The sequence below is a fragment of the Schistocerca americana genome, chromosome 6 (genome assembly GCF_021461395.2).
Source record: "Schistocerca americana isolate TAMUIC-IGC-003095 chromosome 6, iqSchAmer2.1, whole genome shotgun sequence".
In the NCBI taxonomy this organism is placed as follows: domain Eukaryota; kingdom Metazoa; phylum Arthropoda; class Insecta; order Orthoptera; family Acrididae; genus Schistocerca; species Schistocerca americana.
This window is the reverse complement of record NC_060124.1, coordinates 514683363-514699082: the sequence shown is the minus strand read 5'-3', so window position 1 is coordinate 514699082 and position 15720 is coordinate 514683363. Positions and strand designations below refer to the sequence as shown.

Below are 15720 nucleotides of genomic sequence, written 5' to 3'. Positions count from 1 at the left end.
AATCCCTTCCATTTATGCCTCTGAAGCAACTGTTCACAAACACACAAACGCCGTTCAATGTCTCTTGGTTTCAGCTCACACAGGATCCAAGTTCCTTCTTTCTGAACCATGCCCATAGCCTTGAGACATTTTGAAATGGCTTGCTGTGTCACTCCCACTAATTGTGCCAATTCTTTTTAAGTTTGACGCGAGTCTTCACTCAGCAATGTCTCCAATTCTGCATCTTCGAAAATTTTCTCTCTTCCACCACTGTGCCTGTCAACGACATTAAAATCACCATTCTTGAAGCGTTGAAACTACTAATGACACGTTCTTTCACTAATAGTGTCCTTACTTCGATGAAGCTCTCACTGTTTTCTCCATATTGAAACAAAGCAGCAACACCTTCCCCAAATGACGAGAATTAGGCTCATAAACTGACATTTTCAATCAAGAACAACTTTATGATACAAACACAAATTGACTTATGGTTGAATGAGGTTGCGATCTGTTTCTTTCAACTGCTACTTACCATAGTTGCCACCTATCGGCAAATGGCAGAAGCAAAGTTGTACACATTGTAATTATGTAACTAAACTGCAATTGATAGCAAATTATATTTTTATTCTACCACACTTTTAAAAGTAACATTGTCATCCAAAACAAGAAAAAGTTTCAAATCTGAGGGTTTGGCTTTGTGAGTTCTAATCTCAATCACTTAAGATGGTCAACAAAGGTAATATGTCATTAAAACAAGTTCTTTTATTCCTGAAAATATGTGTTTATATCTTCTCCAAATAATGAGTAAGTGAAACTTGTGCATCATCTTAGCAATGGTTCCAAAGTATGTTTAATTGAGAAGGTGGTCCAGAACTGCTTTGTAAGATAAGCAATGACAGTTTCATCATTTTTGAGAATAGAAAGAAATTATGTAGGTTCATGTTTTCTTAAATATTTCAAGCTCTGGTTACTCAAATGCTATTATTATCAGTTTTTATTTATTACCAAGTCATCAGCAGATAATCTTATTAAAAAGAAAGAAAAAGATGTGTGATAAAATACTACACACAATTAAAAATGTACACAACATAAATTGATTGTGAGACAAAGCCTCGTGAAAGTGAAAACATGTAAAAAAATTACTCAGTTTGTAATGTAGATAAGTGTGGTAACACGGTTCACACTTTCTGTCGCACTTCACCTAGCGTAGACCGGGAACCGTCTCCTAGGCATGCCCGATGTGAACTGACTGGGCACGGCCCGTGCTGCCTGAGTTGTTGTTGTTGTTCCGCCGGCAGAGGTCGCGGCCGAATTCTCGCGTGCCCTCTGGTGGACGGGACTCTACTTGCAGCAACTACCGTCTGTGATGCACCGTGCCGATGTGCGCCTCCCGCGATCTTTCTGGTGGCTACTGCACTCCTCCTCCTTCGGGGGAGGGGGGGGGGGTGAAGCCACTGTGATCCACTGCATCAGAAGGTGGAGCGTTTTGTTGCAAGAGCGATGACCTCCACGTCCATCGGAAGGCTGGAGTCGAGGGGATTGGCCAACCCTCGAGCCGGAACCTTCGAATACGGCTGGAAGTGACCCACATGAAGAGGCCCCCGTCATCCCACCACCGGAGCCCAGGACAGAACGGGAGACAAGCCGTCGAACTCCGGATCCTGGTCCACCTTGGGAGGGGCAAGACCCAGTGGTGGGGACGATGTGGAAGGGACGACCACAGGTGAACCTGCCTCCTGAGAAACCGGGCCTACGAGGGAGGCCGGCTCTCGCTGGGGCATCTCTAATGATGGCGATGCCGGTGCTGCAGCTACTGGAGGCTGCCAAGGCTGAGAACCATTGCAGTGCGGCGGAGTCCCAGGGGCGAGGGGCAGTAGCGTCCCCTGAGAAACCAACACGTGTGCCGGCAATGGAGAAGCTGGTGCCCGAGGGGTCGGAGGGTGGGAGCCCAAACGTGGACGTAGCTGATTTTGGTGACGATGTACCTCCCGGTCCCCCGACTGCAAGGTATAGAGCCGGCGGCCATTTCAGCGCAGGACCACCACCGGTATCCAACGTGGATTGCGACCAAACCCACGTGCCCAGACCAACATACCTGGTGAAAAGCCGGGTACTCCGTTTTGCAAAAACTGGCGAGGACCAGGCTGGAGGAAGTGCAGCAGAGTCCTAGGTTGGTGCCCATGGAGGAACACTGCGGGGCTGCATTCTTCCATCGATGTGGTCTGGTATGCAGTCAGGAAAAACGTCAACGCCTCCTCCCCAGGAAATTCGTGCACATACTTTTTCATCTGCATCTTAAATGTGTGCACCATGCGCTCAGCTTCCCCATTCGATTGTGGATGAAAGGGGGGAGAACAACTGTGCCGAATACCGAAGCGCCTACAAAAATCCTGGAAGGTCTGCAAAATAAACTGAGGTCCATTGTCCGAGACCAGGGTGACTGGCAGACCTTCCACAGAAAGAATTTTGCTAGTGCCTGAATTGCAACTCCTGAAGTGGTGGAGGAGCAGCGAACCACATATGGGAATCGGGAATAAGCATCAATGACAATGAGCCAAACGCCATTGAGAAACGGGCCCGCAAAATCGATGTGAACACATTCCCATGGCTGGGTTGCAGGCGGCCATGAAGAGAACGCTGACCTGGGAGATGCCTGTTGGCTCACACACTGGGAACAGGCGGCCACCAAGTGCTCAATTTCTCTGTTAGTACTGGGCCAGTACACATGTCTGCGAGTCAAGGTTGTAGTACGGGAAACACCCCAGTGCCCCTCATGTAATAACGTGAGGACTTCCCTTCGCAAACTTGCAGGAACAACCACGCGAGGAGCTGTATCATCGGTAGCCAGAAGCAGAACTCCTTCCAAGACAGAGAGGTGGTCTCATAGAACAAAATAATTACAAAGAGGGTCCGAGGCCCGGCCTGGAGGTCGGGATGACCACCCCTGCTGAATGAGGCAAACGACTTGCTGGAGAAATGGGTCAGCTGCCGTTTCCCTGGCGACTCGAGAATTAGTGATCGTGAAGCCATCAACCGCTTGGCGGGACGCCACATCCAAATGAAAACACATGATCTCCTCTCGATCGAACTTAGGATCCGGGCCCACCGGAAGACGGGAAAGAGCATCTGCGTTGGCACGCTGTCCGGTAGGGCGAAAATGAATGTCATAATGGTACTTAGAGAGGAACAAGGCCCTGCGCTGTAGTCTGTGGGCCGCCCTATCCAGAATCTGAGATGTGGGGCCAAATAATGATATTAACGGCTTATGGTCAGTGATTAACTGAAACTTGGTGCCATACAAGAAAGGGTGAAACTTGGTAACAGCGTAGACAATGGCCAAAGCCTCTTTTTCCACCTGGGAGTAATGGGCCTGCACGGGACTAAGAGTTTTAGACGCAAACGCCAGTGGCTGCTCGGAACCATCCACGTTGTGATGGGCCAAGACCACCCCCACCCCATACTGCGAAGCATCGGTTGCCAGGACCAATGGCTGATGGGGGACAAAAGTGGCTGAACAAGGCGCTGACGTGAGGAGGCCCTTCAACAAGGTGAACGCTCGCTCGCATGCAGGCGACCAATCAAAAGGAACACCCTTGCGTAGAAGGCAGTACAGGGGCCGGGATATGGTGGAAGCCCCGGGAATGAACCGGTGGTAATAGGCAATCTTGCCTAAAAAAGCTTGTAACTCCTTCAGCGAAGTGGGTCACGGAAGGTCGACAATACCTTGGACCAAACTTCCTAGTGGCTGGACACCGTACCGAGAGATGGTGTAGCCCACATACTCAATGGACGGTTGGAAGAAGTTTGACATACGCAGGCTGCAACGCAAGCCCACGGACCTGAATTTGAGAAAGAGGGTGCGAAGGTTGTGCAAGTGTTCCTTCATGCTGCGGCCTGTGACAATTATGTCGTCCAGGTAATTAATACAATGAGGTATTATCGACGTAACTTGCTCAAGATAACGCTGGAATATCGCCGGGGCACTGGATATTCCGAAGGCCAACCGCTGGTATTGGTGAAGGCCAAACGGGGTGTTGACGACCGCCAGCCGTTTGGAGTCCTCATCAAGTGGTATCTGATGATAAGCCTCCAAAAGATCAATTTTCGAAAAATATTGGCCTCCTGCCATGGCGGAGAACAATTCATCAGTACGAGGCAAAGGATAGGTGTCTACCACCAATTGGGAATTAATGGTGGCCTTGAAATCGCCACAAAGACGTAATTTTCCTGAGGGTTTCCTGACAATAACGAGGGGCGAAGCCCACTCACTCGAAGAAATGGGAAGAACGACCCCAAGGGCTGTCAGCTGGTCAAGCTCTTCTTTCACCTGAGGGCGGAGAGCCAAGGGGATCTGCCTCGGATGTAGAAAACACGGGCGAGCCAACGCCTTCAACGTTAAGTGAGCTTCAAAGTCTGAAACACACCCCAGGCCCTCCTCAAAGATATCCGGAAAGTCAGAGATCAAAGATTCCAATGATTGATAGGGAACGTCGTCGGAGACCAACTGTATGGTGTCAGCGATAGTAAAACCGAATGCTTGAAAGGCATCCAAGCCAAAAAGGTTAGCAGAGCTTGCATCACTGACAACAATAAAAGTAATACGCTGAGTGACTGATTTGTAAGTCATGCCGGTAGTGAATTGACCCAGTAGGGGAATGAATTGTTTACCATAACTGCTTAGACGCTGGTAAACTGGCGCCAACAGGGGCGACCCAAGGTGGGAGTAAGTTTGTGCATTCAACAAAGAAACTGCCGCGCCCGTGGCTACTTGCAGTTACAATCGACGAGACCGAACAGACACCTCGATAAAGAGTTTGTGTGCCGATGCGTCGGAAGCCTGGCCCAATGAAACTTCCTGAATGTCAACGTCCATGTCCTCTGTACCTGCTTCCTTCGATTCTTTTGAGGCTGAGCGGCAAACTTTAGCAATGTGTCCTCTTTTATTACATTTGTGACAAATGGCCCAACGCTGGGGGCACTCTGACCAATCATGATGTATATAGCATGATGCACAGGACTGTAACAGGGGCCGGCGGCCGGTACTCTGTTTACGCACCGTGCAGGAACGGCTGTTAACAGCCGGATTGTACCGCTCGCACGTCTTCCACCCTGGATGCAGTGGACGTGGCCATGCCACCCTGAACCAACGCAACGTCGCACCACGCTTCCAACTGTTGACCTGCGGCGTGAGAGACTTCATACGATTGAGCAATGGACAGGACTTCCTCAAGGGAAGGGTCTTCCAACTGCAGGGCCCGTTGCCAGACCTCTCTATCAGGGGCCGAACAAACAACCATAACGTGGGCATACGACTCTCGCGACTGCTCCGTGACAAAATGACACTTGTGACTAAGACCGTTCAGGGTAGCGGCCCACGCCCGGTAAGACTGATGGGGCTGCTTCTTGCATTGATAGTACTCGACCCTAGCCGCCTCAACATGCGTGCGGCGGCGATAATATGAAGACAGCAATGAACACAATGCGTCAAAAGACAAGGATGAGGGTTCCTGCAACAGTGCTAGCTGCCGCAAAACTTGATACAGCAAGGGCGATATCCAAGACAAGAAAAGAGCACGACACACCGCAGCATCAGCAACATGAAATGCCTGGAAATGCTGCTGAAGGCGATGTTCATATGCGTCCCAATCCTCCGCCATCTCGTCATACAGGGGAAAGGGAGGAGGGAATGGCGCTGGAGCAGACTGCATGGAGAGCAATGCTGGAAGCACTTGTTTCATGGTGGCCATGAGCTCCGTCTGCTGCTCAACCAGAACCCGCACTAAATCCTCCATGCCGTGGATAAGCTGCGAAACCAGAACAATGATGCAACATGCGAAAGAACGACCCTACTCGTCGCCATTTGTGTAGTAACACGGTTCATGTTTTCCGTCGCAGTTCACCTAGTGTAGACTGGGAACTGTCTCCTAGGCATGCTTGATGTGAACTGACTGGGCACGGCACGTGCTGCCTGAGTTGTTGTTGTTGTTGTTGTTCCGCTGGCAGAGGTTGCGGCCGAATTCTCGTATGCCCTTTGGTGAATGGGACTCTACTTGCAGCAACTACCATCCGTGACGTGCCGTGCCGATGTGCGCCTCCCACGATCTTTCTGGTGGCTACTGCAATAAGCTAGGTCTACACTGGAAGCAAAATAGATGATGCCTTCCTGCAGACATGATCTGCAAGCAGTAAACTAGTAGCTGGCAGTCACAAGTGTAAACTAAGTAGTCATATTGAAATAAAGACTAAATCAAACTACCATTAGACAAGTACCAGACAGCCTGTATGTGATCAGATTTGGGGAATACTTGTAAGTATAGTGACAGGGGATTCATCAATATATGCTTGTTTTATAGTCATCCTGTGAGAAAGCATACTGTACTAGTGGAACAGGATTCCACATATTCTCAATTTTGACCTTTTCTCCTGATTTTGCAACATTTAGTAAATCAAACCCAAGCATAACAGCCTTCAGTTACTTTTCTTCTTCAAGTGTGATATTGATGCATGGCCCACATTTCTTGCTCACTTCATTAATGCTGACTCTACTTAAACTGGGAAGCTCCACTTTATATCTGAATCAAATTTTTTGCAGTCATGTTTCATTACTATAAATTTTGACATGCCAAAATAAAATCTGTGAGCTTCTGTTAGCAGAATTGCAAACACCGAGCCTGTTGTTCTTGGGTTAAACAATGAGGTATCAGTCATTGGCAAATGTTTGTTACCTAAAGCTTTTCCCCCCCCCCCAGATCTTCAATGGTTGGTAATTTAATCTCATTAGCTTGCTGACTTTTTGAATGTGCATCCTTCTTGTTTATTCTATAAACATGAAATTCATTTTCTTTTATAACTACTGCTTGGCATCCTGACACACTTGTCATCTTGATCTACATCTTTGTTCTATGAGGTGCATTCAATAAGTAATACAACACATCTTTTCTGAAAGCAGGTTGGTTTTACTCAGGATTCCAATATGCCATATTATTACCCACTCTTTTGTCTAAAAAGATTCACACATTTCCATTTATTATGGAATGCTTTTCTTAACACAGACACAGTGACAAGTGCCATAATTTCTGTCTGGCATCATAAAGATGTTGCATGGCCAGGAAAGTGTACACTTTTGGATGAAACAAACCATTTGCAAACCCAGCATAGTAAGTAACATATAAAGACATTGTCAGATTATATTATGGGACTGAAATATAAATGAGGAGACAAAGAGTAGTTGCTCAAATATTTGCTGAAGAGGGTATTTCATTTCTGTAGTCCTGAGAATGTGATTACCTGGAAGCAAAGTGAAATGGAGAAGAAAATTGATCAAGTTTAAACATGTAGCAAAATAATAAACAAGTAAAACCGATTTTGTAATTTCGTGTTATGTAACTGGATTTATTACATTACCAGCAGTCTCCAACACACCATGCACGCCCACACACACATGCACAGATACACGTGCACAGTGTTTCATTAAGAGTTTTGATTTATTGTGATTTGGCAGGATAATAGAGCAGAGTATTAGGTTATTATCTTTGTCACTCGGCCAGTGTGTATCCTATGGCCCCAGCCAGTAAATCTTAGGAAAAGAGGTAAACAACAACACAGGAGTATAAATGCACAATTTTTCAATTATACAATTTAGTAATGCCTTCTCAGGTGTCATAAAATAAATTACAGAAATGTATATGGGAATGCAGGTTTTCTTGGTGAATTTCATTGCTGAAATCTTCTCGGGGTATCAGTCAACTGACAGTGTCATCTTGTAGCAATATTTCATGAATTTCTTATTCATAACCTTCATGCAAAGTAATAATAGACAATGTCCTTAATGTAGACGGTAGTTGTCAGCTGAATATGGTGTGGTAGGTACTCATCAAAAGGTGGATGGCCAGTAGAATGTCTTCGTAAGGAAATCAACAACATGAATTAGGATTGATTACTGTTCATCTCATAGATGAGGCACTAAGTGGCAGACAGGTACATTAAGAGTAGACTTTTGTATATTACAAGGATATTTGTTTCCAACAACATGGCACTCAGTAGTTACTACTTGAAAATGACAAAAAGGCTTGCGGTTCTTGGACCATTACTATTAACAAAATGACAAAAAGGCTTGCGGTTCTTGGACCATTACTATTAACAAAATGACAAAAAGGCTTGCGGTGCTTGAACCCTACACTTCACTATTAACATATGTTTTATCAAAGGAAGACCTGGGAGGTAACTCATACCATAAATGTGATGATGTGCTAGCACTATCAGCTTTTTATATCATCATGGCAGCTACTGTGTTATAAGCAAAAATAAGGAGCTGCAAACAGAAATACTACACTAGTAGCATACAAAACCATGTTAAAAAGCATATTGATACAATAGCCATCATCTCAATGTCTTTCATACAACATAAATTATTCAGGTTCTTCTTTCCAGCACTGGTAGCTTAGAACTTCAAAGATGGAAACTTGTGTAAATTTTTGTTTCTTCTCATTCATTTTGTCTCAGTTCTCTGCTTACACTTCTCTTTTATGTGGTGTAATTTATTGTTATTTCCTTTCACTTTTCCCCCCACCCCACTTCTTGCTTTACAACTCCATTTTCTATGCCACTGTACATTTTCATCTCATCTACATACTATTCCTGCTCTCTCCTTTTTTTAATTTCTGGCGTGTTAATACCCTCCCTGCCACTTCTAACTTCTGAATTTTTGTCAGATCTATCTTTCTTTCTTTCTTTCTTTCTTTCTTTCTTTTTTTTTTCTCATCTCACTCTTAATTTCCCTCTCATTGTATCCTGGTGTGTGTCAGTGGAGTTGCAGGTCATGTACGGCTGTCTTGGATAATCCATCAATAGTCATAATTCTACCAGCTTCTTCCTGTTTATTCCTTTTGAAAGCCATCATTCGCTTTAACTTTCTTTCAAAGTTACCAGCCTGTTGTTACTTTATAATGAGAAGAGTTGAGTCTATTTTGTAGTATTTCATTTTGGCACATTTGATTCTTTATAAAATGTAACAGGAGTCATACAAGCAATACACATAACTCGTTACACTCATCCATCCCCATTCATTTTCAGCATAATAATGTCTTTTATATCCTGCATTTTCAATAACTTCACTAGCTTCTCAGATTTTTTTTTTTCCTTTTGCTTATTTTATCTTTGAAAGAAAATAAGCTTATTGTTTCAGTGGTATTTTAGTAAATTCTTATTTATGATGCTGGCCACTTACAGTTATAACTGTTAACAGATATGGTCAGTTGTACTTACGTTTATCAATGTGTAAAACTTGAAACTATTGTACTTTTAAAATGGATTACTGAATTTGTACACTATAGTGTACACATCAATGTGTCAACAATGTGTATAAACCTACAGTTAATAGATTCACATACAGCTCACTAGAATGGCTCCACATATAGCAATAACTAAATAACAAACAAGGAAATGTCTCAAAATACGTTAAAATAATAATACTACAATAATGTAAATTCCAGGATAAAAATAATCAACAAAAATAAGAGAAGTAACTATGTATCTGAAGCTGACAGATCCACAGCACACAGATACACATAACATCTCTGTGATGTTAATTGTTTCTCTATGTTATGCATCAACCAGCTTGAGCTGACTGCTTGCTTTTCCATATATTTGTTTGTTAAAATGTATATCATGAAAAATGTAGAAACTTTTAGTTAAAAATATGTGTACAGTCTCGCCATGGATAATTAATTACTTGGAGAGTGATCTGCAGTAAAACAAAATTAATAGCAATAAATGAAAGGAATGAAAGAGAAGGAAGTACAAGGAAAGTAGAAGTTGCTTTGGATACAAAGCATCCTTTGCACTTTGAGATTTAGAGTGGCAAATGAAATGGAAATTTATGTTAGATACAAGAAAAAAACATAGCATAGCACATTAACATTTAAGTCATGACATTAGGTAGATCGTAGCTTAGAGAGTGTATATCTGTGGTCTGAGGATGTATTGACAATATTTTGTATGCCTTTAACATTGTGTGTACAATGTTTTTATGAATACATACTTGTCAGTTATATGTCACATACTGAAACTGTTTTCACATTTGGTAAGTCATTAATGACCTCGCTTGTGCTTCAGGTAATATCAAGAGATTCCACTTGTGCATTCTTAACATCTTGTGAACAAGTAATGAGGAGTGTTAATCACATATTACAATTTGTTGTTAAATTCTATACTAAAATTTGAAACTATCTTAGTGTAGTTTAAAGTAAACTTTGAAATAACTTAATGTTTCAATACCTAAAATACAAATCAGTCAAAAATGTAAGAAAACTACAATTTTTACTTCATCTGATTTTAAAATAAACCCACAGACCACAGAACGTCAACAACTTTTTTAGGAACTTGATTAAAGGTTATAATATCTGACTTACATATAAAACAACTTATGTATGATTGTAGGTTCAACCAGATCTAGAGGAACTTACCGAAAATGCTGAAGAGGGGGGAGATGAAGCTGAAAGTAAACAAAGTGAAGTTAAACTTGGACGTCTTCAATATAAGGTAAATTGATCCTGTTTCTTTTAGGACGTGTTCATTTATTCTCATACTATGCTTATATGCATGTGTATATCTACATATGTCCTTTGAAAACTGCCCTACACTGCGTTGTGGAGGACACAAGGTGTATAAATTTGTTTTTCTTCCTTCATGCCACATTTACAAGTTGTATTTAACAAAAAAGATTGGCAGCAAGCACCTGTATTCACCTAAACAATTCATTTTCCTTCTGTGGTCATTACAACAGATATAGGTTGTGGAAGTAATTTTTCTTGACTGCTATTGAAATGCAGTTATTTCTAGTGTAAGCTTTTCTGTGATGCTCTCTTGTTGACTAAAAAACCTATGATGATTGTGTTTAGTCATTCATTTAATCTCCTCTGTGTGTATACAACTTGGTAATTGTCAGATCACTTAATAATATTCAAAAGTTTTGTAAGCAACCTCCTCAATTAGTGAACTACACTGCCTTAGGACTTTCCCTAAAAGAAGCTCAGTCTGGTATCTGTGTCCTTATGACTACATTTCATGATCATTCAACTTAAAATTACTGTGAGCATATATTTCAAGGCACTGGACTGATGTGACTGAGCTTAGTGTCTGATCACTGATCGTGTAACAGAAAGATATTGTTTTCTTTTTGTCTATTTATAGTCTCTCTCCAATTATAGGAAGGAAGGTTCTACAAAATAAATATTTAGGACTAAGGGAGACCTTTAACTGAATAATGGAAGCATCAAGTAACCGACACAGACACACACACACACACACACACACACACACACACACACACTCTCTCTCTCTCTCTCTCTCTCTCTCTCTCTCTCTCTCTCTCTCCTTTGTCCTTGGGGGTGGGTTGCTAGTGGCTCAAAGGGAGACAGCAGGTTTATTGGGTAGGAATGCAGGAGGGAGGGGTGATAGGTGCATTTCTTAGTCATGTGTTGCATAGGCACTGGAGCCAGTGGAGTGAAGTGCATGGTGAAGGTGATGGAAATGTGGATTTGGGAGGGAGTGACAGGTCAGAGGAAGGGGAAACTGTTAGGTGGAGGTGTGGGTGCAGTGAGTTAATGGAGACTGAGGCTAGGAGGATTGCAGGAGTGAAGGATATTCTGTGAGGATAACTCGCATCTGTATAGTTTAGAAAAGCTAGTGATGAAGGGAAGGATCCAGATGGCCCAGGTTGTGAAGAAGTCATTGGAATTGAACATCTTGTGGTCAGTTGTATATTGTGCCACTGGGTGGTTAACTTTGTTCTTGGTCATTCATCAGTGTCAACTGGTAAGTTGTCATACTGACATAAAAAATTGTGCAGTCATTGCATTGGAGTTGGTATGTGACATGGCTGCTTTCATGGGTGGTTCTGCCTCTTATTGGTAAGATAAGCCTGTGACAAGAATGGAGTAGGAATTGCTGGATTGGTGGATTGGGCAGGTCTTGCACCTGCAACTTGACAGTGATATGATCCCGCAGTTGAGGTTGGGAGTGGCATAAGGATGGACCAGGATGTTGTATATGATGGCCGTGTGATGGAATGTCACTTTAGGAGGAATGAGAAGTATTTTGGGTAGAATGTATCTCATTTCTGGACATAATGACAGATAATCAAAGCATATGGTTCAGTTAAAATCAAACAATGGAAAGTCCAAGATGGAATGTAACAATATTATGAAAAAGAAAGTTGCCACTTTCCTTTTTATCATATGGTTCAGTTGTTTGATGAGGAGGTGGCTCATTTGTATGTGATTCTTGGGGGTGTTGGGAGGATTAGGGATGTGTGAGGATGTGGCACAGGAAATCTGTTTGGAGACTGCGTTTGGGGGTAATGCCTGTCCACAAAGGCCCTCATGAGACCTTCAGCTTACTGGGCAAGAGAGTTCTCATCACTGTTTATACACTGCCCACGGATGGCCAGGTTGTATGGAAGTAATATTTTTGGTGTAAAGTGATATTCCATCACCCAAACAACGTACACAACATCGTAGTCCATTCCTATGCCACTCCCACTTGCCACAGGGATCTTATCCCTATGAAGATGCAGGCACAAGATCTGTCCAATCCACCCAGCCAGCACTTCCCACTCCAGTCTGATCACAGGGTTATCCTACTCCATCAGAGGCAGAGCCACCTGCAAAAGCAACCATGTCACGTACCAACTCCGCTGCAATCACTGCACAGATTTTCCTGCTGGTATGGCAACCAGCTATCCATCAGACTGTGATCAAGAACAAAGTGACCACCCAGTGGCATAAGAGGTAGCTGAACACAACACGCTTCATTTCAGTTGCCATTTCACAACCAGGCCGTCTGGATCCATGGGAGCTATGCTTGCAACACTTCCTTGCTCATGTAGCCCTTCTCCTCTTCATTTCCATTAATCCACTGTCCCCATACCCTCCAACCAATAGTTTTCCTTCCTCTGTCCTGTCACCCCCTCCCAGTTCATGTCACCTATATTGTGTGCTACACCCCATTGGCTACGTTACCTATGCATCACCCACCTAACCCATGCACCTGCCAACCCTTCCTGCTGCCTCCCTTCGAGCCACTAGCTACCCACCCCCAACCCCTCTTCCTGCCTCCTGTCTTTCTCCCCCCCCCCCCCCCCCCCCCCCCATGGCCATCCTACCCAGCTTAACCCATACCCCACTGTAGACTGTCAACTGAAACACTGTCCTTGCATTAGGTGTCCACCTGGCACAATATGTAGGGACACAGGTGTGTGTGTGTGTGTGTGTGTGTGTGTGTGTGTGTGTGGGGGGGGTGCACTCTACCTTGACAAAGGATTTAATCTAAAAGCTAGCATGTTTCTTTTTCTTTTGTGTGGGCCTGCCAATGATTCAGTGCTTCTCATATTTCTGAGTGGTCTCTTTTACTCCTAAATATATTCTCCTTCCCTCCCTTTCTCCATATATATATATCTCTCTCTCTCTCAGAGTAAGGTACAAAGCCGAAAAGAAAATGAAGGAATAGCAACACAGCTTCATAGTGTGGAGGTGAACAGACATACTTGTTGTAAGGCAGTTTACATGCAAAACAGACTTAGAGAGTGTCTGGAAACTGTTCCAGATGATATCTGTTAGATTACATTCTTATAGCTGATAGACAGCTGTGACTCTTTGCACCAACCATTCATCATCTTCAAGTTTCCCTGCATTTTATAAAAATTTTCTAACAACATGAGCTCACTGTATATAGCTGAAGAAATACATTATCTAATACATTATTTGCATTGTCAAGAACAGCATTAGTCTTATTAATGTTCAGTTCCCTGGTTCTTACACAGGGTGAGTCAAATAGGACTTTACAACTTTGAATGAGATAGAAGTCTGTCAAGATAACTTATAGAATCAGCAGATGTGTCGTTTTGTAGTAAATAACATCAGATTTCATACAAAATTGTCAAGTGCCATTTTGGTTCAGTGTGACTACCATTTGTGACATGGAATACATCCCACCGGTAATCAATTTCCCCCCACACTTGTTGCACCAAATCGTGCATAATCTGGGCAACAGTAGTGTAGATTTGATTTTTCAGGTAAGGAGGGACATATTAACTGTCTTTAATGAAACCCCGGAGTTAGAAAGTCCACTGACGTGGGAAGCAATTATTGAAGAAACCTCAAACTTCTGTGAGGAAATGAGGTGGTGCGCCATCTTGCTGGTGGTAAACCATCATCCCAGTCATCTTCAACAGTATGTCTAATTAAAAAGTTTTCAAGCATATCCTGATACACAATACCAGTGACAGTTTTCTCCGTGAGGAACAAAGGGCCATACACTTTCAGTTTGCTAGAGGCGCAAAACACATTAACTTTGGGGCTGTCACAAACATGTTCCAGAGTTGCATGTGGATTTTCACAGCCCTCTATTTTGCAGTTTTGGGTGTTCACCATGCTACTAATATGAAATGTTCGCTCATCGCAGAAGTTTATTGTGTTCAGGAATGTCTCATCTTCCTCTGTCCAATGCAACATTTCTGCACAGAATTCCCCATGAGCAGTCTTAGCTGCATCACTAATGTGCTGTGCCATTGAGAATGTGTATGGTTGAAGTGTAAACGTTTATGGAGCACTTGCTGAACAGTCTTTTGTGGAATGACAGTATCATAGATGCACATTATATTGATTTTTGAGGACTGCGGGCAAATCTGTCTCTAACCCATTCAACACAACCGTCATTGCATGGGTGCCTGGTGATTTATGGGTTCTGTTCAAAAAATTCCAGAACATTTGTAATTTTGCGCCAGTGGTGTTGGAGCGAATAGCAGTTGGTATCCCTGCATATGCCTGTGTTTAATATGTGACTTCCCAAAGTTTCATTGTTGTAAGTCTATTAGTAATTGTTCGCTGCTGTAATAAGTAGAACATTGTGTCACACAGCTTGTGAATTTCGAGATGGCAGAGTTAGAGGAGCAATGTGTCTGCATTAATTTTGGATGAAAGTCAAGAAAACCCTTACAGAGACACACAAAATGATGCAGGAAGGCTACGTTGATGAGGGCTTAAGCCGTACTCAGTGTTGCAAATGGTTCACATGGTTTAACAATGGCCGAATGGAAGTTAAGGATGACCTCGTTCAGGATGCCCTTCTACATCTAGCGGAAATGCTAACGTCAGCAACATCAATGAAATTGTGCATGCCAGTCGAAGACTGGCACAGAATCTTGGAATATGTCATGGTGTCACCAAGCTTGCCTCATGACTCATGAGTCAAGACCAGAAAGACCTTCGCCTCACAATCTGTGAAGAGCTTTTGAATTGCACAAATGAGAATTAGATGTTCATGAATGAGAATTAGATGCTCATAACTGGTGATGAGACATGGGGTACAGTTAAGATGTTGAGACTGAAGCTCAATCTTCACAATATGTCAAGAAAGGTTCTCCAAGACAAAAAATAAAAAAAGAATCTTGTCAGGCCAGGTAAAATGTCAAAGTCATGCTGATAGTTTTCTTTGGCTTTGAAGGATTAGTTCATCATGAATTTCTGCCACAGGGACAAACAGGTAATCAATGGTACTATTGGGACGTGTTGCAACACCTGTGGGAAAATGTGAGAAGGAAACAACCTGAAATGTGGGAAGACAATTTATGGCTCTTGCACCATGATAATGCACCCGCACATTCATCCCTGTTGGTGCATGAGTATTGCACTGAAAATGAAATCACTGTGCTGCCTCGTCCTCCATACTCTCCAGACCTGGCCC

General features: G+C 43.1%; 1 protein-coding gene across 4 annotated transcripts in view; it reads left to right on the top strand.

Annotated features, from left to right (window-relative positions):
- Positions 1–15720, top strand: part of LOC124619553 (synaptotagmin 1-like) — a 473464-nt gene that overhangs the window by 337456 nt on the left and 120288 nt on the right. For all 4 annotated transcript variants that reach the window (XM_047146029.1, XM_047146031.1, XM_047146030.1 and 1 more), the window contains exon 5: positions 10417–10518. In XM_047146029.1, coding sequence (XP_047001985.1) covers positions 10417–10518 — 102 coding nt within the window. The remainder of the gene's footprint in view (positions 1–10416; positions 10519–15720) is intronic.